The sequence below is a fragment of the Gekko japonicus genome, unplaced genomic scaffold, assembly GCF_001447785.1.
Source record: "Gekko japonicus isolate JY-2015 unplaced genomic scaffold, Gekko_japonicus_V1.1 scaffold141, whole genome shotgun sequence".
NCBI classification, from domain to species: Eukaryota; Metazoa; Chordata; class Lepidosauria; order Squamata; family Gekkonidae; genus Gekko; species Gekko japonicus.
The window spans coordinates 355,940-383,643 of record NW_015176455.1 but is presented as its reverse complement, the minus strand read 5'-3'; the positions used below and the strand labels follow the sequence as shown (position 1 = coordinate 383,643).

The following is a 27,704-nucleotide window of genomic DNA, read 5'->3' as shown; positions in this document are numbered from 1 at the left end:
AAGCAAGACTTTGCAGTGGCTGCTACCTGGGCCACCATCGTTAAGGAGGCATCCAGGAGCACTCTCAAGCTCCTAGCCTCTGGCACTGGCACCAATGACATCCCATCGAAGGTCAGGAGAGGGATCCCTAACCTTGGTCCGCTCTGACTCAGGCACAGGACCTCCGTCTTCGTCAGATTCAATTTCAGTCAACTCAGTCTAAGCCAACCAGCCACAGCTTTCAACGCCAGGTCCAGATCTAGCGGACTAGAGTCTGACTGGCCATCCAACAACAGATAGAGCTGGGTGTCATCTGCATATTGGTGACAGCCCAGTCCATACCTCCAGACAATCTGGGCAAGGGGGCGCATATAGATGTTGAACAGCAAATAGGGTGTTGCTCAAAAAGACCAACACAACAACTTTTAACTTTAGAAAGGGGTAACGTCTTTCAAATGAGGGGGCTTGTGAAGAAGAAACTGAAGGGAAAGGTAAGGTGGGTCAAATCCCTTACAGAAGAGGTCCTACAACTGATAGACAACTTAAAATCTGATAAATCACCAGCTCCGGATGGCATACATCCGAGAGATCTGAAAGAACTCAAATGTGAACTTGTGAATCTCCCAACAAAAATATGTAATCTTTCATTAAAATCTGCCTCCATTCCTGAGGACTGGAAGGTAGCTAATGTCACTCCCATCTTTAAAAAGGGTTCCAGAGAAGATCTGGAGAATTACAGGCCAGTCAGTCTGACATCGATACCAGGTAAGTTGGTGGAAACTGTTATTAAGGAAAGAATTAGTAGGCACATTGATGAGCAAAAACTATTGAGGAAGAGTCAACATGGGTTCTATAAGGGAAGATCTTATCTCACTAACCTGTTAAGAGTTCTTTGAGGGGAGTGAACAAACATGTGGACAAGAGTAACACAACAGATATTGTTTACTTAGACTTCCAGAAAGCTTTTGATAAAGTCCCTCATCAAAAACTCCTAAGTAAACTCAGCAGTCATGGGATAAGAGGACAAGTCCTCTTGTGGATTAAAAACTGGTTAATTAACAAGAGACAGAGTGAGTATAAACGGGCAATTTTCACAGTGGAGGGTGGTAAGCAGTGGGGTACCGCAGGGCTTAGTGCTGGGTCCGATGCTGTTTAACTTGTTCATTAACGATTTGAAGTTGGGAGTAAGCAGTGAAGTGGTGAGAACCAAGGAGGCTTGTGAGGTACTCCAGAGCGATCTGTCAACGCTGGGCAAGTGGGCATCAACGTGGCAAATGAGGTTCAACATTGGTAAGTGCAAAGTAATGCACACTGGAGTAAAAAATCCTAACTATAAATACACACTGATGGGATCCAAACTGGCGGAGACTGACCAAAAGAGATATCTTGGGAGTCGTGGTAGATAACTCACTGAAAATGTCAACTCAGTGTGCGACAACAATAAAAAAGGCAAATACTATGCTGGGGAATTATTAGGAAGGGAACTGAAAACAAATCTGTCAGTATCCTAGTACCCCTGTATAACTGATGGTGAGGACTCATTTGGAATACTGTGTACAGTTCTGGTCACCGCACCTCAAAAAAGATATAGTATTGGGAAAAGTGAAGAAAAAGGCAACTAAAATCATTAAGGAGATGAAACACTTTAAAGAGGTTACCTTGGAGAAACAATGACTGAGGGGTGACATGATAGCAGTTTATAAAATTATTCATGGGAGAAGGTAAAGAAGTATTTTTCTCACAATACAAGAACTCATGGGCACTCAATTTAAATTAATTAGCAGTAGATTTAGAACAGATAAAAGGAAATACTTCTTCACCCAAAGAGTAATTAACATGTGGAATTCCCTGCCACAGAAAGTGGTGGCAGCTACAAGCATAGACAGCTTCAAGAGGGGATTAGATGCACATATGGAGCAGAGGTTCACCAGTGGCTATTAGCCACAAGGTTCAGATGGAACACTATGTCTGGGGCAGTGACGCTCTGTATTCTTGGTACTTGGGGGGCAACAATGAGAGAGCTTCTGGAGTTGTGGCCCTGCTGGCAGACCTCCTGATGGCACCTGGTTTTAGCCACTGTGTGACACAAAGTGTTGGACTGAATGGGCCACTAGTCTGATCCAACATGGCTTCTTTTATGTTCTCATGTTCTTAAACAGTGCTTCAGATGACAATCATCACTGGCAAATGGGTTGATATGAAGGGACCCCAGTCCCAGGCTTAGAGCTTCAAAAGGTACAAACCAGTAAGGTAAGAACTACCACTTTGAATTGTGTCCAGAAACAAACTGACAGCCAGTGTAGTTATTTAAAACTGGCAACCTATGTCATCTGTAGTATGACACTCCATAATCTTGTTGCCACATTCTATACTAACTGAAGTTGCCAAACTCCTTGATTATTGCAATGCGCTCTAACTTGGATGTCAGAGCTTCTCAAGAAGCCACAGCTAGTGCAGCCAACTGAAGTTGCTAAAAGGTGCTATGTGCCATAGAGTAGACCTAATTCTCCATCCATAGGCATGGCTCTAACACGACTACCCCCCATGCTCTATAACTCCATTCAGAACAGGATAACTCCTTGAACCCAATTAACTACATTATCAATTAACAGTATCATATAATTGTGCAGGAGTTCCATTGGAGTCTTTCATTAAAGTGCTCAGATCTGATGCTTAAGATTCAAGTATCCAAATCAGTTCCTAAGAGTCAATAGCTCTGAAACGGGGAAAATGTATGTGTACAAAATTATTTTAAATAAAAATAGATCATTTTGTGTTTTTATAAACAAGACATTTTGTACAAAATAAAAATCTTATGAAGTGAAACTCATCTATAAAGACAGTATGGTTTAACTGTTAAGCAAGTCAGAACAGGATCTGGGAGACCCAGGTTCAAATCTCCACTCTACCACGGACACTTGCTATGTGACCTTGGGCCAGTAACACTCTCAAAGTAACTTATGTCACATAGATGTTAGATTCAGGTGGGTAGCCATGTTGGTCTGAAGCAGCAAAACAAAGGTCACCTCCATGCTTGAGAGGAGATGGATGGAGCGTAATGACAGGGTCTCAGCTAATTACTCTCAGTATCCCACATTTAAGAAGAGCACATCAGCCCATCAACCTCCAATTTTAGTATATTTATTTCCTTCACTATGTTTCCCCCCTGGAATTTTTTTTGTTCAGTCGCACAGTCGAGTCTGACTCTTCGCGACCCCATGGACCAGATCACCCTGGAATTAAACCCAAACAAATGGTAACCATATAAACTAAGCTTGCTATTTCTGTTTGGTCCTTGAATCTGCTAAAGATCTTCATTACGTTGTATGCTAATTTGCTGCTCACCCTCTGTCTATATGTATGGACCAGTAACTTCCATTTCAATGTATCTGAAGAAGTATATGTGCACATGAAAGCTTCCATAGTTTGGGTCCATAGTTGTTGTTTTTTTAATTTAAAAGCTTTATTTCCTCTCCTAAAAAGGAGAGATATTTCGCTTAGTTTGAAAGGGGGAGGGTATATAGTGGGATCAAGAGAAAGATGAGTGATGTTTTAACTGGTAAAGCTAATCTGTTAATAAAGTTAAAATTTTCTTCTTTGGCTTCTTCTGTGTGTTGTCAAACTTCTTTTTTCAAACCGGTTAAATGCAGAGTCTATGTTAGTATATTAGTAGTGTCCCAATGGTACTCCGCTAGCAAAGTCTTTTCCAACGATTTTTAAAACGATCACCCACGGGCTGACTTCTTTTAATCTCCAAATTCAGGCAGGAACTTCCTCTATTTACTCCTCTCCGGTGTAGTGTGTAGATTTGTTTGTTGTAGGTTAAAAAAAAATTATTAAAAGTGTACCTATGGGTACTTAAAAAAAGAAAGAAAGAAAGCTTCTACCTTGAATAAAACTTTGTTGCTCTTAAAGGTGCCACTGGACTCAAACTTTGTTCTACAGTGATGTTGTGAGGTTAAAATGGTAGACAGGAGAACATTGTAAGCTGCTTTGGGTCCCCATTGGAACTTTTATGTAAACAATGTAAATAAATATATTTCTAGGAAAGAAATTAATTATATTAAAAGATTTACCTGTGAGGTTCGAGTCTTGGCAAGTGGAGACATACAAGCTTCTTGAAATTTCTCTTCATTAATTCCAACCTCCTTAAGGTAAGTGTCTAACAACTTTTCAACCTACAGTGATAAACAGCACAGCATATGGATAATCAAACAAACAATTACTATTTTTGAAGTAAGCCTATGTAAGCAGCAATAAATTTATTTATTTATTTATTTGCATTTTTACCCCGCCCTTCCCACGAACGGGCTCAGGGCGGCTAAAAAATAAAAATAGTAGCTCAGCCAAAAACTATAAACAAAGTATGTGGCTGTCAGGTACAAATACAGAACAAGTTAACAACAATTAATACATATAAATAATTGTAAGATAACAAACAATATTGTAGACATGTTTCACACCATCAAAATTTTTAAAGATTCCCCTCCTCAAGCATGACATATCAAGTATAGAAATTTCACATATTTTTTCAGTGGGAGAGAACTCTAGGGCCGTGACAATTCAGTTTAATAGAATGTTTAAAATGTAAACTGACTGTTTATGGTTGTTTTATGTATGATTTTAACTGTATTTATATATGCATTTTTATGTAAGCCGCCCTGAGCCTGCCTTGGCAGGGAGGGCAGGGTATAAATCAAACTAATAAATAAATATTAGCAAGAATTACTGACCTTGCAGTTACAGATAAAGTGCACCAATAAATGTTCAAGCTTCAATATTCAAGCTTCAATTGAGCAGCTGACTGCTCAATTTTCTGACTGCTCAATTGAAGCTGAATATTTATCGGTGCACTTTATCTGGAATTGTAAGGTCACTAATTCTTGCTAACACATTCTAAACATTTTATTTGTGGGTTTGATGGTTAGCAGTATATTTTGTCTATAGATAAGAATTATTCTGATGAAGATCTACTAGAAACAGGAACAGAGCTGGCAACCCATCCGTATCAGAGAGGAGTTATGAGCTCATCTTATCTGAGAGTTATGAACTGGATTTATTACTGCCTTACGCATCTGGTTTGAATATGGAGTTGTGAACTGAACTGTCATGGCCTTATGGTTCTCTCCCACTGAAAAAATATGTGAAATTGCTATACTTGATATGTCATGCTTGAGGAGGGGAACCTTTAAAAAAAATTGATGGTGTGAAACACATGTACAATATTGTTTATCTTACAATTATTTATATGTATTAATAAATTGTTACTAGTGCTGTATTTGTACCTGACAGCCACATACTTAGTACTTTGTTTATACTTAAGCCCAAGTAAGCCAACCTAGACATTATAACAGTCATGTGGTTGCTGAAGACAAGTTCACATCTCTTTCTTCCCCAGTCCCAGTAAATGTCCATTGGTACAAAATACATGACTGCACTGCATGTTGCTGAGCGCACTCCATTATTACTTGCAGGGTTTGGAAAACTTGGAGCACAGTGGCATCACATCAACCATTTTGTAGTGCTTGACATTACTGAGGTTAAAAAAACACAGGAATTTGAGGGTTGCCGCTTTTGATGCCAGTCATGCAACTGCTTTAACATACAGTGCTGACTCTCAACACTCAGCACAAAGTAACACAATACTGATTCTCTGACATAGCACAAATGTAATAAGTCAAGCACATTGGTGCTCAAGAAAAATGTCAGAATTTCCATTGTTCTTTACAAAAACCTGAACCAGCAATAAATCATCTATAGTGGTTCACTAGTTGTATTATTTTCTATAAAATGTTTGGTAAAAGTGGATATTACTCACCAAAGCTTTATACTCCTGATGAATCTCAGTGTAAGACAACTTGCTTTCTTCTTCATCATCAAAAACTGTAAAACAAACTTTCTTTAATATGGAGACAGTTCAAAAATCCTCAGAGAACAATCCTGAAGAAGTATATTCAAAAAGGCTTACACCCAGAAAAGTATTCCTAGAATTGCACTGCCATTTCTAAAATATTCTGAATCTATAAAGATCTGGAAATTATATTCCTAATATGATAAATTTATCTAAACTGCAAAATGTAATGACCTACGAAATTGCATGGGCTATAGAACAGGCATTTCCTAAACTGCAAATAATTCAACTTCCCTTACAACTTTATCACATCTTCAACACCCTCTCAACCTGGAAACTTAATCTGATATACCTCCTTTGGTTACAGCAGTGGCTAAGTGAATGAACTGTGATCCGAGAAGTTCTTGGTTCAGACCTTGCCTCTGCAATGAATACATCATGGGACCAATGTTCCCTCTAAACTGTGGAGTCTGATGAGCAAAAATTCTACTTTGTGAGCTACTGGCATTAAAGTTGTGAGTGAGCAATTTGGCTGCTGCATAAATTAGTTTGCTCTGGAGCCATCCTTCCTGAACTAAGACAAAAATGTGTGAGCTGGAGGCTAAAAAGCTGTGAGCTAGCTCACACTAACTTAGCTTAGAGGGAACACTGCACGGGACCTTTAGTAAGCCACTCCTGTCTGCCTGTCATCTGCCATATGGGGATTACAATACTAAACTATATTACAAAGGTTAGTCTTACAAGAAAATGTATGTGAGGTATTTTAACTGAAGTGTTATATAAATACTAAGTATTATTTTCCCCTATCTGCCCAATACTCCCCACTGCTTCACTTACCCCACAGTTCACCCTCCCCCCGTCTCTACATGCCATCTATCTGCAGTGCGATCTCTAGACTCAAGGAGCTGGATCCTTAACAGTAAAATTCACAGCTCAGACTTCCATGATCACAATAGGGTCATAATCCACACTTTATCCCATGCCTGTTTATGGATCTTTCATTAATGCCACAGAAAATTATCTGCATATGTGTAGACTCAAACATATGCAGGTACTGCCGATATTCTCACTTATACCATTAATTTTAATGAAAATGTGAAGAGACTTCCTAAAAAAAACCCAGACTCTATCAAGCAACAGTGGTCCTAGGCCAATATCACATTGTAACATTTTTTTAAAAAAGAACTGTTGTAAAATACTGTCCTTATAAACATCACATACAGCAACCCATACAAATCTGAGAAGTACTTGATGAAGATCTAATTAAACAGCTCAGTTGCTCCAGTTAATCAAAACATTCAGAAACCAAAGTAGTTTAGTCTGGAGGGCAAATATCACTTTAAATTCAGACTGCCTGTGGGAAGAACATTATTCCAGTGGAAGTATTCAAAAATAAACTGAAAAAGCAGTTAAGAAACCTAACAAAAATGTAAACAGTACTTGCTATTCTCCACTGATCTTGCTTGAGGTGTCTACTAAAAAGTCATGAAGTTACAGAGTTCCCCATTTTCATGAGAAGGATGGGCCAGCAACAGGAAAAAGATGACTTGTTAACTATTTTTAAAACCACTTCAACTCCAAGGCTTTGGCTGCTGTACTTAAAGCAATGTGTTGTAAATCCAATTCATTTCTGTAGTGAATGTTCTGATGCAGGATGTGCTCAAGTCCAGTGTTCCTTCTAAGCTGACTTAGTGTGAGTTAGCTCACAGTTTTTTAGCCTCCGGCTCACACATTTTTGTCGTAGCTCAGGAAGGATGGCTCCAGAGCAAACTAATTTATACAGTAGCCAAATTGCTCACTCACAAATTTAATGCCAGTAGCTCACAAACTAGAATTTTTGCTCACAAGACTCCACATCTTAGAGGGAGCATTGCTCAAGTAATGCGGTAGAAATTAGATTCCTATACATCAGAAATTACTTTGCACTGGAACAGGTGGTCACAGAGCCAACCAGAGGGGTAGTGATCTTGGATTTGGTTCTAAGCGGGTCTCAAGACCTGATGAGATATAGAGGTTGTTGCACTAATAGGGAATAGTGATCGCAATGTTATTACGTTCAGCATTCAGGTCAATGGAAAGTTACCTATAGTCCAGAACAGTCACATTTGATTTTAAAAGAGGGAACTTTACAAAAATGAGGAGAATAATAAAAAGAAAGCTGAAGGGAAAACACAAGAGAGTCAAATCCATAAAGGATCCTTGGAAGCTATTTAAAACCACACGAATTGAAGCCCAAATAGAATGCATTAGAAGCTAAGGAAGCTATAAAAAGTAATGAGGTTTCTTTAAAATAGTGGAAGGTCTGCCCAATGAATTGAACAGGTGGGACCGCAGGCTCTGGCAAAAAAAAAATGTAAGTCAATAATTAGGCATGCAAAAAGAGATTTTAAGGAGTGGGTTGCTAAAAGCATCAAGACAAACAATAAACATTTTAAAAAATATATCCAGAGCAGAAAACCAGCCAGAGAAGCAGCAGGGCCTTTGGATAACAAAGGAATAAAGGAATTGCTAAAGGAAGATGGGAGATGGCAGAGAAGCTCAATGCCATTTTTTCTTCTGCATTCACTGTGGAAGGTATGGGGCCCGAACCCATGCCATAGCCCCCGTTTTCAGGAAAGGAGTCTGAAGAACTGTGCCAAATTGAGGTGACCACAAGTTCTGGACCTTCTGGGGAACTTAAAAACTGATAAGTCTCTAGGTCCTGATGGCATACACTCAAGAGTTCTTAAAGAACTCAGATGTAAGATTGTTGATCTACTAACCTATATATGTAACCTATCTATCTAAGTCCTGCTCATATGGCTATCACCTTAAGCAGAAATTAGAACCAAATATTTTAAAAGACCTTAGTATGATTTCTCTTGTATTTGATTATTGTGCCTATGAATTTGCCACTGAGAGGGTGACACGATCATTGGTATCCAATAGTAGCCATGACACCTGGGCTCTCACATTTAGCAGTTCCATATCTTTAAGGGGTGACTAAATTAGCTCTCAACTCCATAATCATATGTGCAATGGTTTCGATTGTATGATATGAGCATCTGCATGTTCTATTAGAGTATGATACTTTATTATATCTGCCCTCCAAAACTGTTGAGGGAAGAACATTCAGTCTTGCCAAAGTAAAAGCTCTTCTTAGTTTTGGGACTGTCAATTGATAAAAATATTTTGACAGTCGCATCGGGAGGGCAACTGCCAAATGAAGTGTCGAATATACCCTGCGCACCCTAATAGACGTACTTGTAACATCCAATTTACTTACAAATTCTTTAATTTGTCTTCTAATGTCTTTAGTTGCTGTATTTTTAATCATATCATTTGTTATTCCTAGGCATTTCATTTTCTTTTCCAATAGTTGATCCCATTGGCTGTAATGTGTATCTGTCTGGATAACCCAAGTAGAATAGATCCTCCCTCAGATTTTAAAACCTTCACTTAAAAAAAATGCTTTAATCCAAGCCCTATCACTAAATTCAGTCACTATACCAGAAGATCGTGGCAGCAAATGTGACAACAAGGGATACAGACAGGGCCGGACCCATTTTTTTGCGCTCTAGGCGAGGCTAAGTTGTGGTGCCCCCGCAGGCGAGGCTGCCTTGTGGCACCCCCCCCTCACCGGAGTCGCAGATCCTCTGAGGGGCCAGTCCCTAAGGTGGCTGGAGGGCAGGGCACGGAGCCTGGGGGACTCAGAGTGGGAACAGCTGCCTCCTCAGAGAGCCGTGCTCTGGAAGCAGCCCCGCCCCCGAGCCTGCCTGCCCGGCTCTCCCCATGCAGGAGACCGGGCAATGGGGGAAGGCGGCTTCCTGGCTGGGGGCAGCTGTACGCTTTCCTCGCCTGAGTCCCCATCTCCGCTCAACCCAGCCTGGAGCCAGGGCAGGACTGCCAGCGTTCCTCTGGGTGGGCAGGTGAGTGGGACGTGGCCCACGGGAGGGGCCTGTTTCGGATTGCCAGGCATTGGAGGGAGAGACCCTCGTGTGGAACATCCTCACCCACCGCCCCTCCGGTGAGGCCGGCCAGAGGCTGCTTTGCCTGTTGCTCCGCCGAGTCTGAAGCCAGCCAGAGCAAGCCTCCTCCCCCCGGTGTCTTCTTGGCTTCACCTTTTCCACCCCGACGCTCCTGCTTACCGCCAGCCGCTCCCTCCCTCCCGGTGGTCTGCCGTGCCGCCGGACACTGAGCGGAGCCCGCAGCTTCTCCATCACAGTGGCACCCCCTTTTGGGGGAGCGCTCGGATCACAAGCCGTCGCCCTAGGCGAGAGTCTAAAATTTGACTATGACAGGCCAGCCATGGATACAGAGAAAACCAGGAAATTACAGGTCAAATTAGGAGAAACTGTATTCAAAGATAGAATTGTTAGGCACATAGAGGAACAAAGCCTGTTGAGGGAAAATCAGCATGACCTCTGCAAAGGGAAGTCCTGCCTCACCAACCTTTTGGAGTTCTTTGAGAAATTGACCAAGCATGTAGACAACGGTGACCTGGTAGATACCTGGACTTCTGAAAGGCTTTTGACAAGGTACCTCACCAAAGACTCCTGAGTAAACATAGCAGCCATGGGATAAATGGACCGGTCCTCTTATCGATTAAAAAGTGGTTAAATGACAGGAAGCAAAGAGTAGGAATCAATGGACTGTTCTCACAGTGGAGGGAACTAAGTAATGGGGGTCCCACAAGGATTGGTGTTAGGGCTGTTACTATTTAATTGATTCATCAATGATCTGGGGGTGACTAGTGTAGTGGCCAAGTTTGCAGATGACACCAAATTATTCAGGATGGTGAAAACTAAGGCTGACTGTGAAGATCTCCAAGAGGACATCTACAAACTGGGCGACAATGTGGCAAATGAAGCTCAGTGTTGGTAAGCGTAAGGCGATGCACATTGGGACTAAAAATCCCAACTTCAAGTATAGGTTAATGGGGTGTGAACTTGCTGAGACTGAGAGGGAAAATGATCTTGGGGTCATAGTGGGTAGTACAATGAAAGTGTCAACCCAGTGTGCTGCAGTGTTGAAAAAGGCAAACTTTGTTTTAGGGATTATTAGGACAAGGATTAAGAATAAAACGGCCAATATTGTAATCCTCCTGTATAGATCTACGGTACAGCCTCATTTGGAATACTGTGTACAGTTCTGGTCACCATATCTCAAAAAAGACATTGCCAAGCTTGAGTGTACAGTTCGGAGGGGCAACCAAGATGATTAGGGGGTTGGAGGACCTTCCCTATGATGAGAGTCTGAAGAGTCTGGGACTTTTCAGTTTAGAAAAAAGACAACTAAGGGTGGACATGATAGAGGTTTATAAAATTATGCAGAAGATGAGGCAGAGTTGACAAAGAGAACTTTTTTCTCCCACATCTAATGAAGCTGATGGGCAGTAGGTTCCGGACAGACAAAAAGAAATACTACATTACACAGAGAGTGATTAAAATGTGGAATTCACTGCCAGAGGACGTAGTGATGGCCACAGGAATAAACAGTTTAAAAAGGGGATTAGATAGATTGATGGAAGATAAATCTGAGAGGAACCTCCAAATTCAGAGGCACTAAGCCTCTGAATCCCAGAGCCAGAAGGCAACATCAAGGGAAGGCCTCGGACTCTATGCCCTGTTGTTAGCTGTCCAGAGGAACTGGTTGGCCACTGTGTGAGACAGGATGCTGGACTTGATGGCTTACTGGTCTGATCCAGCAGGGCTCTTCTTACGTTCTTATGAAATAAGTGTATTTATTTATATATTTGTACACCACCTTTCTCTTTGCCTTAAGGTGGCTTCTAGTTTCTTCTCATACTCAACACAAACTATGCTATAAACTAGCTGCTGATCCCTGATGTAGATTTATGCATAAGTTACACATCTATATAGATTTTTAAATGACAAATGTTCTTTCTGGAGCTAGCAATTCAAATCTTAAAAACTGTGCAAGAATGTGGAAGGAAGCCAACTGAATATCTCACTGAAAGCAACGAAATGTAGAGGGAAGGTATCTATATTCTGGTGTATGTTTTAATCCTTCTTCGGTCAGTTTCTACCTGTGGTTCTTTATCCAGCAAGCCTGCTTATTTGCATATTTCTCATACTCTAAATAAAGTACACACACACACACACCCAAAAAACTTAACATTTCTTCATCCAGGGACTTTTTTTCAAAACAATCCAAATTCCAAAACACATTCTTCATCCAGGAACTTTTTTTCAAAACAATCCAAATTCCAAAACACATCTTTAAAACCTATCATCTAGCTCTTACACAAGTGATAAGTCTTACTGTATTTTCCGCACATAAGTTGTCAAAAAGTTTCCTCTGCCTCCACATCCTTTACCTTTCTAAGGACGATCTAACTATAATGGAGACAACAAAAAAAGAGAAAACAAACTAGTAGGACACAGATCACCTACCGCTGGTGCAAAAGTCATTATATTACAAGATGCTTGGTTAGAGAAGATTAAAATATACTGAGAAAATAACAGCTCACACAGAGAAAGAAACTCCCTTATTCTGATATTACCTCACCAATTTCCTAGCAGCTTCACTACATTCAATGGTTTTACCATGGTTAACAATGAATATTGTTTGTTTCTTTGTCACATACATGGCACATTGTATTCAGGGCTCAAATAACCCTGGCAACTTCACTTACCCACAGACTATGGGGACTCTGAGGAACTGTATGCTATGAAGCTGGGTTAACTGCATCCAAGCAGTGGTGCAACTAAAAAACTCTTTCTAATACATTGTCTTATACTCAGACCAGGTCTGAATCAGGTAACAAAGTAGTTGTCTACTACAACTAGCAGCAGCTCTATAATGTAAAAACCAGTGGTTTCCCACAGACTATGGGGACTCTGAGGAACTGACCAGGTCTGAAGCAGGTAACAAAGTAGTTGTCTACTACAACAGGCAGCAGCTCTCTAATGTAAAAACCAGTGGTTTCCCCCCCAATCCCTTTAACTGAAGATAGCAGGTATTAAACATAGGGCCTTCTGCATGCCAGGCACATGTTCTACCACTGAGCAATAGACCTGTCTCACATTATAGTGCCAGAAACAAGAAAACCATAGCCTACCCAAAAAAAATCTTTTGAAAACCACTAAATGGAGATGGTGAGAATTGCTTTTAAAGAGCTAAATTAGTTAGAGGGAGACTTCAGACTTTAAAGATTAAATATAAAATGTTAAACTGTAGCGCTGAAAAAAGCTCACTCGTCACTAGTGATGCCAGGTCCTCTATCCAACAGAAAAAAGAGTCCAGTAGCACCTTAAAGGCTAACAAAATATGTGGCAGGGAATGAGCTTTCATGTGTCACTGCTCACTTCTTCAGATACCATCTTGCTCTATCCAACAGTAACACTGACTCAGCTATATGCCACACAGTAGGCACAATACAAGAACTAGAGCAAGTTAATATATTACTTTTACCAGCTACTAAATATTTTTAATATTTCTATATGAGAAACAGTTTCATAATGCCAACCAGCTAAGTACAGCTGCAATCCTTTGTACTAAAAAGAAAACACCAGAGAAATGGGAAGCTTCCTTTTACTATTTCCAATAGGTCTGCACATCTGGCAGGTTTTAATCTACTATTGGATCAATATAGGCATGTTTTATCTGACTAAGGAATAATGTGCAAATGTATTTCAGTACATTTACATATGCTTTTATATGAACTACAGCGTGGAATTTTTCCAGCTATGGGGAAAGCAGCACCACAAATCGTTCGCTAAAAGTGCTGTGTCACAGGGATATGCCATATTATGGAGAGAACAGTTTTGCTCAACACGCAATGCCCCAAAGTGCTACAATCACAGCAAGCTTTTAACCTCTTTTCTTAACCTTTGAAAATCATTAATCAGCAGCAGCATCACAATCAACCAAAAGTTAAGCACCTCTAAGGTCATTTAAGGTCCAGAAGGCGCTATTTATTTGTTTATTGATGCAATCTTATTTATACTTGCTTAGAGATAAAGCCCATTACATTCAGCAAAGCAAACTTCCAAAATGGTAAAAAAAACACAACCTGTGATCTTTGCCTATACTAACATCAATAGAATTTAAGGTACTAAACCTAGATACATCGTGCCTAATAATAATTTTATTTATGCAGCTTCTCCTATTTCCTAACTTGGACTTCTTCTTTACACTAAAAAGCAATTCACTGGGAGGGGGAGATTTAACAAAGTCGGTTTTTAAGGAGCAACCCAGGGTTGCGGAGAAAGAGCCTGTGGGAAGACGTCTCGAGGATTTCGCTATTCTGCGACGAGGGAAGGAGCCAATGGCGCAATACAGGGTGATTCTCTGCTCGCCCAGCCCCTCCCCTGTCCCGGCCCCCTCATCTCACCCTCACACTTCTGTTCCACGAACTCCACGATGGGGATGGACCAGGCGGGACTGCGGAGGAAGCCGGCGATGCTGTCTACCACCCACTCCACTTCTGCCTCCGCCTCCCCCTCGGCCGCCATCTCATCTCTCCTCCCTTTCCTTCTTTTCCTCACAAAACACGCTCGAAGCGTCGTTCGCCACGCGAAAGGGAGGGGGCGCAAAATGAAAAAATCCGGTGACGGTTGCAGGGGGGGGGTTTCACCTTCCGTCACTATGGTAACGTCGTCACAGAGGTGAAAGGGAGGGATCCACGCTGTGCAGCCACGCACGCGCACCACTGAAGGAGCGTAACTGCGGCCGCTGCTTTTCTGATCGTATAATCCAATCACGTGCTTCTTCCCGCCCTGCTTTTTTTTGTTTTGTTGTTGTTGTTGCAAGGAAAGGAGCGTGCGCCGTTGCGCGCTCCTGTTGAGCAAGGGGGGGAGAGAGGGTGAAAATGTGCCGGCTGACAAAGAGAGACACCATTAGCCGCCACTCTGTGGCTCAGGAGGATGCAGCTTCTGAGAGGAAAGGTGGTTGGCCGACGGCGGTCCAGAACAACCGGTGTTGGCGGTCTTCCTGCTTAGTTTGAAGGAGGGTCTCCAGGGTAGCTGTTATTGGCTTTTTCGGTTCCTCCCGCCGCCGCCGCCGCCGAATATAGCGTCTTTCTCGTCTCCTTTAGTTTCCCCTTTTTCTCCAGTGGGTTGTTTGTTTGGATGCTATTTGCGTTAATAGCCACAATGGAACCATCCATGTTAACAAGGTTTATCGATTGGATAAGGATGAACTCGGGAATTGCTGGCAGTATTCATACAGCTGCAGACGTTATTTTCAGTGGTCATTCATCGCGGTCTGGGTGTGGGAGATTTATCACGTGTCATTTCCACTATTAAAGGAGAAGTTATCAGAGGGTTACCCCAAAAAAACATCCTCAAGATAAAAATTAGATTTGCCTCACTGGAAGAGTAGTCATGCTCATGTAATGTTAGAGGAGATCCCAACTGAGACCAAGATATTTTTGTGTTATATTTGCTTTTCAACAACAAAAAAGCCTTCCAATTTAAAATACAGATATAAATAAAAATAGGACAAGTGTGTGAAACTGCTTTCAGGGAATATTACTGAATAATGCAGGGCCGTAGCCAGTGGTGGGTCACATGGGGCGGTGCCCGCTTTCATATCTGTAGTGTTCCCCCTTGATCTTCCTCTCCCTGGTGTGGGCGTGGCCCCTCAGTTTCCTGCACCTCCTTAGGATCAACCTGCTAGTCGCACAGCTCTGGAATGGCAGCTTTAAAACGCACAAAATAGCAACTCCAAGCTCTCAAGCCCCCCGCCCCCGTTCCACCAGGGCTTCTGTTCTGGGTAGTGGCAGCAGCTGCCATGGCTGCTGCAATCCTCAGCTGCTTCTTTTGCATTTGCAAATCCTTTTCTCCCCCCTCCCCGATCCCAGTTCTCTGATGGTGGTGGCAGCAGCTGCAGGAACTGAGAAAGGAGGAGGGGCAAGGTGAAGGCAGCATGTGGAGGGTGTTCTTCACAGCCACTTCCAACAGCGTGAGGAGCCTGAGTGAGATCTGCGGAGGGTTTTGGAAAGTCAGCCCTGGGGTGCTCTGTTGGTGCAAAGGTTTACTTGCAAACAGGTGGAAGGGGGCAGGGTTTGAGGGGAAAGCACCAATGTGTGCATCTTGCAAAAAAATTTCCATGGGGGCTAATGAGCCAAATTTTAAAAAGAATAAGAAAACGGGAGGATCTGGTTTTGAGTGGGGAGGGGAAGGAGTTTGAGAGTGAGGGGGCAGAAAAGAGGGAGGGTGTCCAAGGCCGTCCATGCCTGGCTGCCTACTTCCTCTGCCATGAGACCCGCTAACTGAATTATAGTTATAGGACTCTAGATGCCCCCCCTACGGAAATATTCCTAGATACAGGGCTGCTGAAATATGGTGCTGATTGTCCAGATGCATATTTTGGAAAGGTGAGCCAGAACAGCTGACCAGCTAATGATCTTCCTCCCCACCCTGAAGAAATGCATAATTTTAACAATGGGACTCCCAAGAAAACATTACCTCACCTTGGACTAATTCCATCACATGCCCAGACTCACTTGCCTCTCACCTGTTTATCCTAATTAGCAAAACTTAATCCTGTTCACCAAAACCTGGTAGTTTTCCTGTCTGATACTCAAAGGGACATCAAGAAACATTAGCAACTATGGTTCACCCCCAGTGATGTCATCAAGGTTTCCCAAGATCATTGTCAATCTCTGGAAAAGCCATCAAGTCATTGTTTTGGGGGCAAACACATCAGACCTCCCCAGGGAAAATTTTTCCTAATACTGTAGCTCACTACTCCATAGCACTGTGTGTGTTCTTGGTGCTATACGCACACAGCCTCTTCATGAAATGCTGGCCATTTTGCTGCACTTCAAGGATCTTGTTCTTCTAGATTAGTAAATATCATCTCTCCAAAATCTCTGTCCCCACTCATCCCTAATTTCTTCTTAGCCCGTTTGTGTGTTTGTAAGCATGTTACAGGGAGGGAAATCTAGAGTGGAGTGCCGCAGGGCTCGGTCCTAGGCCCGGTGTTGTTCAATGTTTTTATAAATGACCTGGAGGAAGAAATAAAGGGGATGCTTATCAAATTTGCAGATGACACAAAGTTAGGTGGGATTTCTAATTCTGAAGAAGACAGAGTCAGGATTCAAAATGATCTAGATAGGCTGGAACAGTGGGCTGAGACAAATAAAGAATTAGGTATGTTTAGCCTGGGAAAGAGAAGGCTTAGAGGGGACATGATTGCAGTCTTCAAGTATTTGAAGGGCTGTCATGTAGAAGATGGAGCAGATCTATTCTCTCTTGCTTGGGATTGCAAGACTAGTCTAATGGGTGGAAATTACAAGGGAGTCGTTACCGGCTAAATATCAGGAGAAACTTCCTAACTGTAAGAATGGTTGAGCAGTGGAACAGTCTGCCTCGGGAGGTGGTGGATGCTCCTTCGCTGGACATTTTCAAGCGGAGGCTGGACGACCATCTTTCAGGTATGTTGTAGGTATGTAGGGCTATCTTTCAGCTATGCTCTTGCAGAATGCAGGGGGTTGGACTAGATGACCTGCAAGGTCCCTTGCAACTCTAACATTCTATGATTCTATGTTCTGTTTGTATGTTTATGCCCTTTTATTATTTTTCAATAAAACAACTTCCAGTTGAACATCTGACTGGTTTGTTTTGGGAGTTCTTTAAGGGAATATCCTGGTATACATTGGTGGAGATCCCACTCACCCCCTCTTTTACTTATCTCTATTGAGCTAAATTCCCCCAATTAATTAGGAGTTTGCCAATTTGGGTAACACAGGGCATCAAGAAAACAATTGGATAGTGAGATTAGCTCTGCTGGATCAGATCAGTAGTCCATCTAGTCCAGCATCCTGCCTTACACAGTGGCCAGCCAGTTCCTCTGGATGGCCAACAACAGAGCATAGAGGCTGAGGCCTTCCCCTGATGTTTCTTCCTGGCCCTGGGATTCAGAGGTTTAGTGCCTCTGAATGTGGAGGGTCCCCTCAGTCACCATGGCAAGTAACCATTGATAGACTAATTCTCCATGAATCTATCTTAATCCCCTTTTAAAACTGTTTATTCCAGTGGCCGGTCCTGAACCTACTGCCCATCAGCTTCACTGGATGCCCTCAAGTTCTAGTATTTTGGGAGAGGGAGAAAAAGTTCTTTGTCAACTCTCTCCACCCCATGCATAATTTTATAAATCTCTATCATGTCTGCCCTTAGTCGTCTCTTTTCTAACCTGAAAAGTCCCATAATCTTCAGCCTTTCCTAATAGGGAAGGTGCTGTAACCCTCTCATCATCTTGGGTCCCTCCTCTGTACTTTTTCCAGTTCTGCAATTTTTTTTTTGAGATATGGTGACCAGAACTGTACACAGTATTCCAAAGGAGCTGTTGCCATGCAACCACTTTAGATGGCATTATTAAAGACTCTTTAATATGACTGCCTTGCTGGACTGTGAAAAGTGTGTGCCAGGACAATGGACAGAGCTGTGTTCCCAAGAGAAGTGCCCTATGCTGGACTATGGAATGTACACTGTGGTGAAGGGGAGCCTTGTGCCTAAGCAGCATGCCAAGCCAGATGTGGACCCAGGACTACAGAAGCCTTCTGCCACTGAACTCCTGCATCCACCCCAGGCACCAGGATGCAGATCAGCAGCCCTGACCTCCATGCATGCAGAGGCAGCAGCAGATCAGAAAAGAAGCCATGCTCTGGTAAAGGACAGATGTTCCTGAACAGAAGCCATGAGGGAATCACTTCTGTGTCACACAGCCCCCCCCCCCCTTGTGTGTTAACTTCACCTGGAAAATAACACATTCCTCTCCCACCTGAGCTGGCCTAAACAAAAGACTGTGCCCAGCTACAGTAATAGCAGCGATCCAGCCTCCTGTCACCCACCTAGATAACACCACTGCCAAGTATCTGATCGTTAATATGAAGCACTGGCCCTGCAATGTGATTAGTTCTTTTTTTTATCTCCTTTATCTTGCCCCCTTCCCCCAGAGGTATCACTCCCTGCTGACCATTAATTTTCAATTGCCCAGCTATTAATCCCTTTATGTCCCATCCAGAGTTTAAGTTTTTTTTCTAGTACTTCCTGTGGATTTGGTGACCACATGAGCCTTTGCCTCAGGTCACATTTTAGGCATTCTCACAGAGTGCGCTCTCTTGTCTCTGGCCTTTTGCTTCTTCCTTTCCTAACCCCACCCTACCTTGTTGGTTCCATTCTTGGCCAGTTTGGAATCAGTCCACGTGTGTTGCTGATCAAGTCACAATCCCTTCCCCCTTGTTGTGTTTTTATTTTTCATTGCATGATCCACTCATCTCGTTGGACAGTTAAAGTATCACCCACCAACGATATTCCTGCTCATGCAAACATCACTATCCTTTCAACTCTATATTCCTAGCTCTGTATTGTGTGAGTGAATGTTTGATTATTATTTGTATGCTTGAAGAACATTTAGTAAAGAAATCATTATTTTAGCAACAGTCTCTGCGTCTATTCACGGGCTCTGGGAATTCTGACTCCCATATACACAGGTTATGATCCCATATTTTATGCCTATTGCCATTTAATATTCATAATCCCCCAAGCTTATTAACAAAATAAGGCAATTTGGCTAAGAGCCCACACCATAGATCTATACAGGGGCATTACAATATTCACTGTTTTATTCTCAATCCCTTTCCTAACTATACCTAACAGAGTTTGCCTTTTTCAACACTGCAGCACACTAGGTTGACACTTTCATTGTGCAATCCACTACGACCCCAGACTTTTTTCCCCTCTCAGTCTCAACAAGTTCACACCCCATTAGCCTGTACTTGAAGTTGGGATTTTTGGTCCCAGCTTTCATCAACTTACACTTACCAACACTGAACTTCATTTGCCACATTGTCACTCACCCAGTTTGTGGGGTTCTCTTGGAGCTCTTCACAGTCAGCCTTAGTTATCACCATCCTGAATAATTTGGTGTCATCTGCAAACTTGTCCATTACACTATTCACCCCTTCCAGATCACTGATGAATCAATTAAATAGTACCAGCCCCAATACCAATCCTTGTGGGACCCCACAGCTTACTCCTGTCCATTGTGAGAACTGTCCATTGAGTCCTGCTCTTTGCTTCCTGTCATTTAACCCATTTTTTAATCCATAAGAGAACTTGTCTTCTTATCCCATGACTGCTAAGTTGACTCAGGAGTCTTTGGTATAATTCCTTGTCTGTCTCCAGATTGATATTCTTAAGGCAATATCCTTCTCGGAAGTCACTCTCTTTCAGCTAGTGATGTAGTTAGGACGCTATCTCTGTCTCTGCTCTTTACTATCAAGTATGTTAGTTCCTGAATAAACCTTTATTTACACTTTAATCAGGTTGTGCACGTTTGCTGTGTTAATTACTCTGGCAACAGTAAGCTGGGCTGAGAGAGAGTAACTGGCCCATCGTTACCCAACAAGCTTCCATGGAAAAGGGTATTCAAACCTGGCTGTCCCAGATCCTAGTTCAATACTGTAAATGGTATACCACACTGTATTTTGATGATGATGATGATAAGAAGAAGTATGTTCAATATTATGAAAGCATGTTGGGCATAATCCAGCCAAGTTGTACTTTAACAGAGCAGTCCTAATGAGTAAGTTACCCTTCTTAAGCCCATTGAATTCAATGGATTTAGAAGGGTGTAACTCAGTTTAGAATCACACTGTGAATCTCCTTGATATTCATGTGCTAAGCCTTTGTGAACAAAAGTGGCACAACTGTTTTTCAGTCTTATCTAAAGGAATATTTTCAACCTTTGTACATATTACTGTTGCAGAGCTGGAAAATGAATAGATGGGCCAAGCCTAGTACATATCTTTTAGAATTGTCCAGAGGTTGATACAAGTAATATTGGATAATGTAATAATGTAAATAGAAATAAATACGAGGTACAGTGTTTGTTCTTCTTTTGTGACTGCTGTGCTGGAAGATCTTTGCATATTATCTCATTCTGTTATTGGTGAGTAGGTTGGTCTCTGAGAGCTGTATAACCCACATTCTCTTCTCCCTAACTGATATCTAGAGTGCAGTATTTCAGGCAGAAAGAGAAAGCTGATTAGTTAAAATGCAGCTGTTCAGGGAGACGAGGAGTAAAAACCCATCTGAGCATTTAGTTGAGGAAGAAGAATTCAGAGACCTTAGAGACTGTCCATAAAGGATGCTTTCAAACATCATGCATACTCAAGTGTAAATGGGGAAGCAAAGAACCAATGTATTCATAATATAGTCAGGAGTAGGAGGTGGGCAACTACACTCTCAGTGTTACAAAGCAGCATGTTAAATATATATTTAAATTCCTCTCTGGAGGAGAGGAAAACACCAGTTTACTCTATATTAGGGAGAAGGCCAAATATTATAGGCTTCTGGGTAAGGCAAGACATACTTAGAGCAGCCATCAAGAAACATTTTCTGATTATATTTAACTCCAAAAAACATTTTAAAAATACTCCATGAAACTTTAGTAACAAGACCAGGGATCAAGATGAGACTCAATTTTCTGACGTATGGATTATTGTGACCATAGCAGCTCAGCCAGTGGTTTAGAACAGTGGTTCCCAACATTTTCAATACAGTGACGCACAAGTGCAAATTTACTTGGTACAGTGACCCATCCACAATCAACCCAAGATTTTTTGGTACTGAAGAAAATTGGGAAAACCACTAGGCCATTCAGGTTTGACCTAGATTGCATCCCTGATGAATATATGAAAGGAAAGTCCGATGCTGCAAAGAACAATACTGCATAGGAACCTGGAATGTAAGATCTATGAATCAAGGTAAGCTTGACGTGGTCAAAAATGAGATGGCAAGACTGAACATCGATATCCTAGGAATCAGTGAACTAAAGTGGACAGGAATGGGCGAATTTAACTCAGAAGACCATTATATCTACTACTGTGGCCAGGAATCTCGTAGAAAAAATGGTGTGGCCTTTATAGTCAACAAGAGAGTGCAAAAGGCAGTACTGGGATACAATCTCAAAAATGACAGAATGATTTCTGTCCGATTCCAAGGCAAACCATTCAACATCACAGTAATTCAAGTGTATGCCCCAACCACTGATGCAGAAGAGGCTGAAGTGGACCGGTTCTATGAAGACCTACAACACCTCCTAGAACTAACACCAAAAAATGATGTCCTCATCATCATAGGGGACTGGAATGCTAAAGTAGGAAGTCAAAAGGTAACTGGAATAACAGACAAGTTTGGCCTTGGAAAGCAAAATGAAGCAGGGCAAAGGTTAACAGAGTTTTGTCAAGAGAACACACTGGTCATAGCGAACACCCTTTTCCAACAACCTAAGAGGCGACTCTACACATGGACATCACCAGATGGGCAACACCGAAATCAGATTGACTATATAATTTGCAGTCAAAGATGGAGAAGCTCTATCCAGTCAGTAAAAACAAGACCTGGAGCTGACTGTGGTTCAGATCATGAGCTACTCATTGCAAAATTCAGACTTAAACTGAAGAAAATTGGGAAAACCACGAGGCCATTCAGGTTTGACCTAGATCGCATCCCTGATGAATATACAGTAGAGGTGAAGAATAGATTCAAGGGTCTGGATTTGATAGATAGAGTGCCTGAAGAACTATGGACAGAGGTTCGTGACATCGTACAGGAGGCAGCAATCACCACCATCCCAAAGAAAAAGAAATGTAAGAAAGCAAAGTGGCTTTCTGATGAGGCTTTACAAATAGCAGAGGAAAGAAGGAAAGCGAAAGGCAAAGGCGAAAAGGAAAGATTTACCCAACTGAACGCAGATTTCCAGAGAACAGCAAGGAGAGATAAGGAGGCCTTCCTGAATGAACAGTGCAAAGTAATAGAAGAAAACAATAGAATGGGAAGGACTAGAGATCTCTTCAAGAAAATTGGAGAAATCAAGGGAGCGTTCCATGCAAAGCTGGCCATGATAAAGGACAAAAACGGTAGGGACCTAACAGAAGCAGAAGAGATTAGGAAAAGATGGCAAGAATACACAGAAGAACTATACAAGAAAGACCTCGATGTCCTTGACAACCACGACGGTATAATCACTGACCTCGAGCCAGACATCCTGGAATGTGAAGTTAAATGGGCCTTAGAAAGCATTACTAACAACAAAGCTAGTGGAGGTGATGGTATTCCAGCTGAGCTATTCAAAGTCTTAGAAGATGATGCTGTTAAAGTTCTGCACTCCATTTGCCAGCAAATTTGGAAAACGCAACAGTGGCCACAGGATTGGAAAAGATCAGTATACATTCCAATCCCAAAGAAGGGCAATGCCAAGGAATGTTCAAACTATCGCACAATTGCACTCATATCACACGCTAGCAAGGTCATGCTCAAGATCCTACAAGCTAGGCTTCAACAGTACGTGGATAGAGAACTACCAGAAGTACAAGCTGGGTTTCGAAGAGGTAGAGGAACTAGAGATCAAATTGCCAACATTCGCTGGATTATGGAGAAAGCAAGAGAGTACCAGAAAAATATCTACTTCTGCTTCATTGACTATGCTAAAGCTTTTGACTGTGTGGATCACAACAAACTATGGCAGGTCCTTAAAGAGATGGGAGTACCAGACCACCTCACATGTCTCTTGAGAAACCTGTATAAGGGCCAAGAAGCGACAGTTAGAACCGGATATGGAACAACTGATTGGTTTAGCATAGGAAAAGGAGTACGACAAGGATGTATATTGTCGCCTTGCTTATTTAATATATATGCAGAGTACATCATGCGAAATGCTGGCCTGGATGAATCACAAGCGGGAATTAAGATTGCTGGGGAAAAGATCAACAACCTCAGATATGCAGACGATACCACTCTGATGGCAGAAAGTGAAGAGGACCTCAAGAGCCTCTTGCTCAGGGTAAAAGAGGAGAGCGCAAAAGTGGGCTTGAAGCTCAACATCAAAAAAACTAAGATCATGGCATCCGGCCCCATCACTCCTTGGCAAATAGAAGGGGAAGTCGTGGAAGTAGTGACAGACTTCACGTTCCTGGGATCCCAGATCACCGCAGACTGTGACAGCAGCCATGAAATTAAAAGATTTCCTTGGGAGGAAAGTGATGGCGAACCTAAACAGCATGATAAAAAGTAGAGACATCTCCCTGCCAACAAAAGTCCGCATGGTCAAAGCAATGGTATTCCCAGTAGTCATGTATGGCTGTGAGAGTTGGACTATAAGGAAGGCCGAGCGCCGAAGAATAGATTCTTTTGAACTATGGTGCTGGAGGAGACTCTTGAGAGTCCCTTGGACTGCAAGAAGAACAAATCAGTCAATCCTCAAAGAAATCAACCCTGACTGTTCCCTGGAAGGCCAGATAATGAAACTGAAGCTCAAATACTTTGGCCACCAAATGAGAAGGGAGCACTCACTGGAGAAGACCCTGATGCTGGGAAAAATTGAAGGTCAAAGAAGACGGGGATGGCAAAGGATGAGATGGTTAGACAGTGTCATAGATGCAACGAACATGAAATTGAGCCAACTTCAGAGGACGGCGGAAGACAGGAAGGCCTGGCGTGATCTGGTCCATGGGGTTGCAGAGAGTCGGACTCGACTATGCAACTGAACAACAACAACAAAAGGCAAACCATGGACATAAGCCCCATTTATGCCATTTACAGAGAAATCCTAAGGGAGGGGGGAGCAAATTGGAATAGGGACCAAACTGACTCCTACGCTGACATAACTTAGAGTTAAACTAGCATAAGGGCAGTGGTATGCTGGCACAGGGCACTGGCAGCAGTGAAGCACTGAGTCCCACTGGTGCAGCAGCGCTGCAGCCACACACTGGTGAAGTAGCAGCACAAACCGCACTGCTGGCGTAGATGTGGGCGTTCCACAGGGCATGGTGGCAGTTAGAGAGCCTCCAAAGTGTTTTCAGTGTGAGAATGCCCCCCCCCCAAGCAGGCACAAAGTTGCACTGGCAAAAATGGCATCATAGCCCACTGATAGTCGTGTACCTTGGTGCTCAGACAGGGCACCTATCACTGCTGGGCAAGCACCTGGGGAGAATACACAACAGGGAGAGCAGAGTCCACACTCTGTGTCTGACCTCTCCCAGGTTTTGGCCCACACAGGTATTTATTTTATTTATTTATTCTTTAAATTTATATCCCACCCTCCCCAAAGGCTCAGGGTGGCTAACAAGGGCAGGCCCTCCACTGGGATCCCAAGGGGCAGCTGCATGTGCACAGGTAAGCAAGGCTCCCAGTCACCCACCCATAGAACTAATGATGGGTGCTGCAAAACAATATGTGTGTCACCTTTTAATGGCCCTCTAGCAGCACTTCAACGTGACGGTAAATGCTGTCATTGCTCATTGGGAGTCACATTCCAAAAATGCACTAGCATCCTGGGGAACATCTGCCTGTCATCATGGGGTGGATGCAGGGGGCTTGCACCATGGAGGGATCAGTCATTTGCATGGATGTATAATCCCATCCACAAACACTCCCCTTTTCTTCTTTATGTTTGCAGAAGTTACAACTCAGCCGTCCAGCTAGAGGTGTGACTGACACATGGGTCATCTCACCTAGTGAAAATTCTTAGCTCTGTAGTCACTGTTGTCCCTTCCCCTTTTCAGAGGTTCCTAAGAATTTGAAAAACAGAATGTGCTGGGGGGGGGGTGGTCTGGCCCTTGTTTAGGTGGAAGGCCATATGGGGCTGGTGGCACCCCCATGCACCATGGTGGAGTTCAGGTGTCATGGGTTGGTCCATAATTCCCCACCTGAGCTGAGGGGAGGAGAGGCCGGCACAGCCATTGGGGTGCTTCTACCAATAGATGTGTGCCCACACACACTTCCACCCTCTGGCCATGGTCCAAGAGTCAATTGAGGCCAGATGCAGCAAAGATCTGGGCATCATGGATACTGCCCAGGAACTTGGCCACAAGGTCCATAAAGATGCTCTGGTGGTTACAGGAGGACTGAATATTCAGGCTGTAGAAGTGATGGCAATTATAGTATACCTGCATCTCCTCCAGGAGAGTAATGAGGGCTATGTGGGTGTGGTCAACAGCCCCCATCACATTGGGAAAGCCTCTGAACAATGCAAACCCTGCCCTGATGGGCACAAGATCACCCTCCTTGGTAGGGAAGCGCATATGCTCCTGGAGTTGCACCAGCATGGCATCCACAAAGCTGTGTAGGCAACAGCTAGCAGAGGACTATGACACCTCAAGCATATCTGCTGGAAAGCCAGGAACCTTAGGAAAAGTGGGATTTTCTGCAAGATGGGGATGGTACCAGGACCAGGAGCTTGGCCCTGGAGGTATGTGGCGAGTGTCACGGTCTCCACTACCACTTGGCCTTGCCTGTGGGGGCCAGGCACTGCCACCTACTGCCTCCAACTGCCCCCCATTGCCCTGAGTGATGTCCCTCCACATGCACCCTTACCCTGAGGAGGCACCTGGCAACCACAGTCACCATGGTCCTGAGGTCGCTGGGCATTAGGATTGCTAGGTCTGGGTTGGAAAATACCTGGTGACTTTGGGAGTGGATCCAAGAGAGGGTGGGGTTTGGGGAGGGGAGGGGCCTCAGCATGGTACAATGCCATAGAACCCACCCTTCAAAGCAACCATTTTCTCCAGGGGACCTGCGAGTGGTGGGAAGCTTTTTCCAGGGGGCAGCAATGGATGGAGTGGCTGGCATAATCTGTAATGGTGGATTTCAGCCACCTGGAGGGGCTTAGTGAGGGACATAGGTGAAGGACAAGGGCACATCGAGAGGCTGCTGGAGGACCTGTCTGGGTCTCTCCAGTAGGGTTGCCAAGTCTACTTACCCCTCGCAGCAGGGGAGCCTCGCCAGACTCCGGGAGTTTTCGGGGGGCGCGCGTGTGAGAAGCGCGTGCGCGCCGGCAGCACGTCACCAGAAGTGACGTGCTACGTGCTCACGTTGGGGATGTGGCTGCGTCACCTCTGGTGACACAGCTTCAGGGGCGGAGTTCCCCCCGGGACCGGATTCCGCCGGGCCGGAAATTGGGCCTCCAAAGCGGGGGATTCCCCACCCCCCCGGCCCCATTTGGCAACCCTACTCTCCAGGCACCCTGAATCCCCCACTTCCTGCTGTGCCTCCAGTGGGGGGCATGTGAGTTGGCATGGATGCCCTTGAAGGCATGGGCACCCTGCCATTTGTCATGGCCAGCAGTGAGCAGGGGGCATTCTCACAGTCATGTTCTTGTCCATCATTACCATCTGGGGCCCAGTGTACTCCCTCTGTGGAGTGCCACCATGGGGTGCCCACAGGCCTGACAGGTGACACTCCCCTCCCCAATGACAAGTGGCCAGGGCTTGTAACAGGAGCTGGTCTCTTTAACCCTGCTCATGTAATAGGGATTTCCTGCATCCTCGTTCTGCCACTGCCTTCTGCCTACCCTCCCAGCCCCCCCCCCCAATGCTCCTCAGTCAGGAGACCTTCAAAAATGTCTTTGGATGTTGTAGTGTATCAAGTCCAGACAAGTCCAGAGACAACCGTCGAGCTTCGCTCCAAGAGACAATGGACTATGCGGATCCTAGCCCGCTCCAATCAGGGGGCTAGGTTCCTGGGCGAGAAGCCAATGGGACTCTCGGCCACTGTAAATAACCTACTGGAAAGTGGGGGGTGTTTTGGGTGGCGGTTTCTCGTGGAATATAAGCCGGCCTGCGAGCCAGCCAAAGCCGTCTTGTTCCTGATCGAATAAAGTACGCTTTGCTGAAATCACTCTCCGTCTGCGTACTTTTCAGATGTATAGCAGGAATTTGCAGATAAACGAGGAAACTGCATGAGCAGAAGTTCCTTCTCTTTGTACAAATAGCTCTTTGGCTCAGAGTCTTATAGCATGATAATTGTTGGTGATACTCAAGGATGAAAGTAAATTGGTACAGGACAGGACAAATATTGCTTTAAAAAGCTGCTGCATTGATACTGCCCATCTTCTATTTTGAGCTCCCCAAGACAGACAA

At 43.6% G+C, this 27,704-nt stretch overlaps 1 protein-coding gene across 1 annotated transcript in view; it reads right to left on the bottom strand.

Annotated features, from left to right (window-relative positions):
• The window catches only part of CFAP36 (cilia and flagella associated protein 36), a 41,919-nt gene extending 27,422 nt beyond the window's left edge, over window positions 1–14,497 (bottom strand). The window contains exons 1-3 of the mRNA XM_015426925.1: window positions 14,169–14,497; window positions 5,798–5,862; window positions 4,056–4,157 (exon numbers count right to left, since the gene is read on the bottom strand). Coding sequence (XP_015282411.1) covers window positions 4,056–4,157; window positions 5,798–5,862; window positions 14,169–14,289 — 288 coding nt within the window. The 5' untranslated portion in view covers window positions 14,290–14,497. The remainder of the gene's footprint in view (window positions 1–4,055; window positions 4,158–5,797; window positions 5,863–14,168) is intronic.
• Between the last annotated feature and the right edge of the window lie 13,207 nt (window positions 14,498–27,704).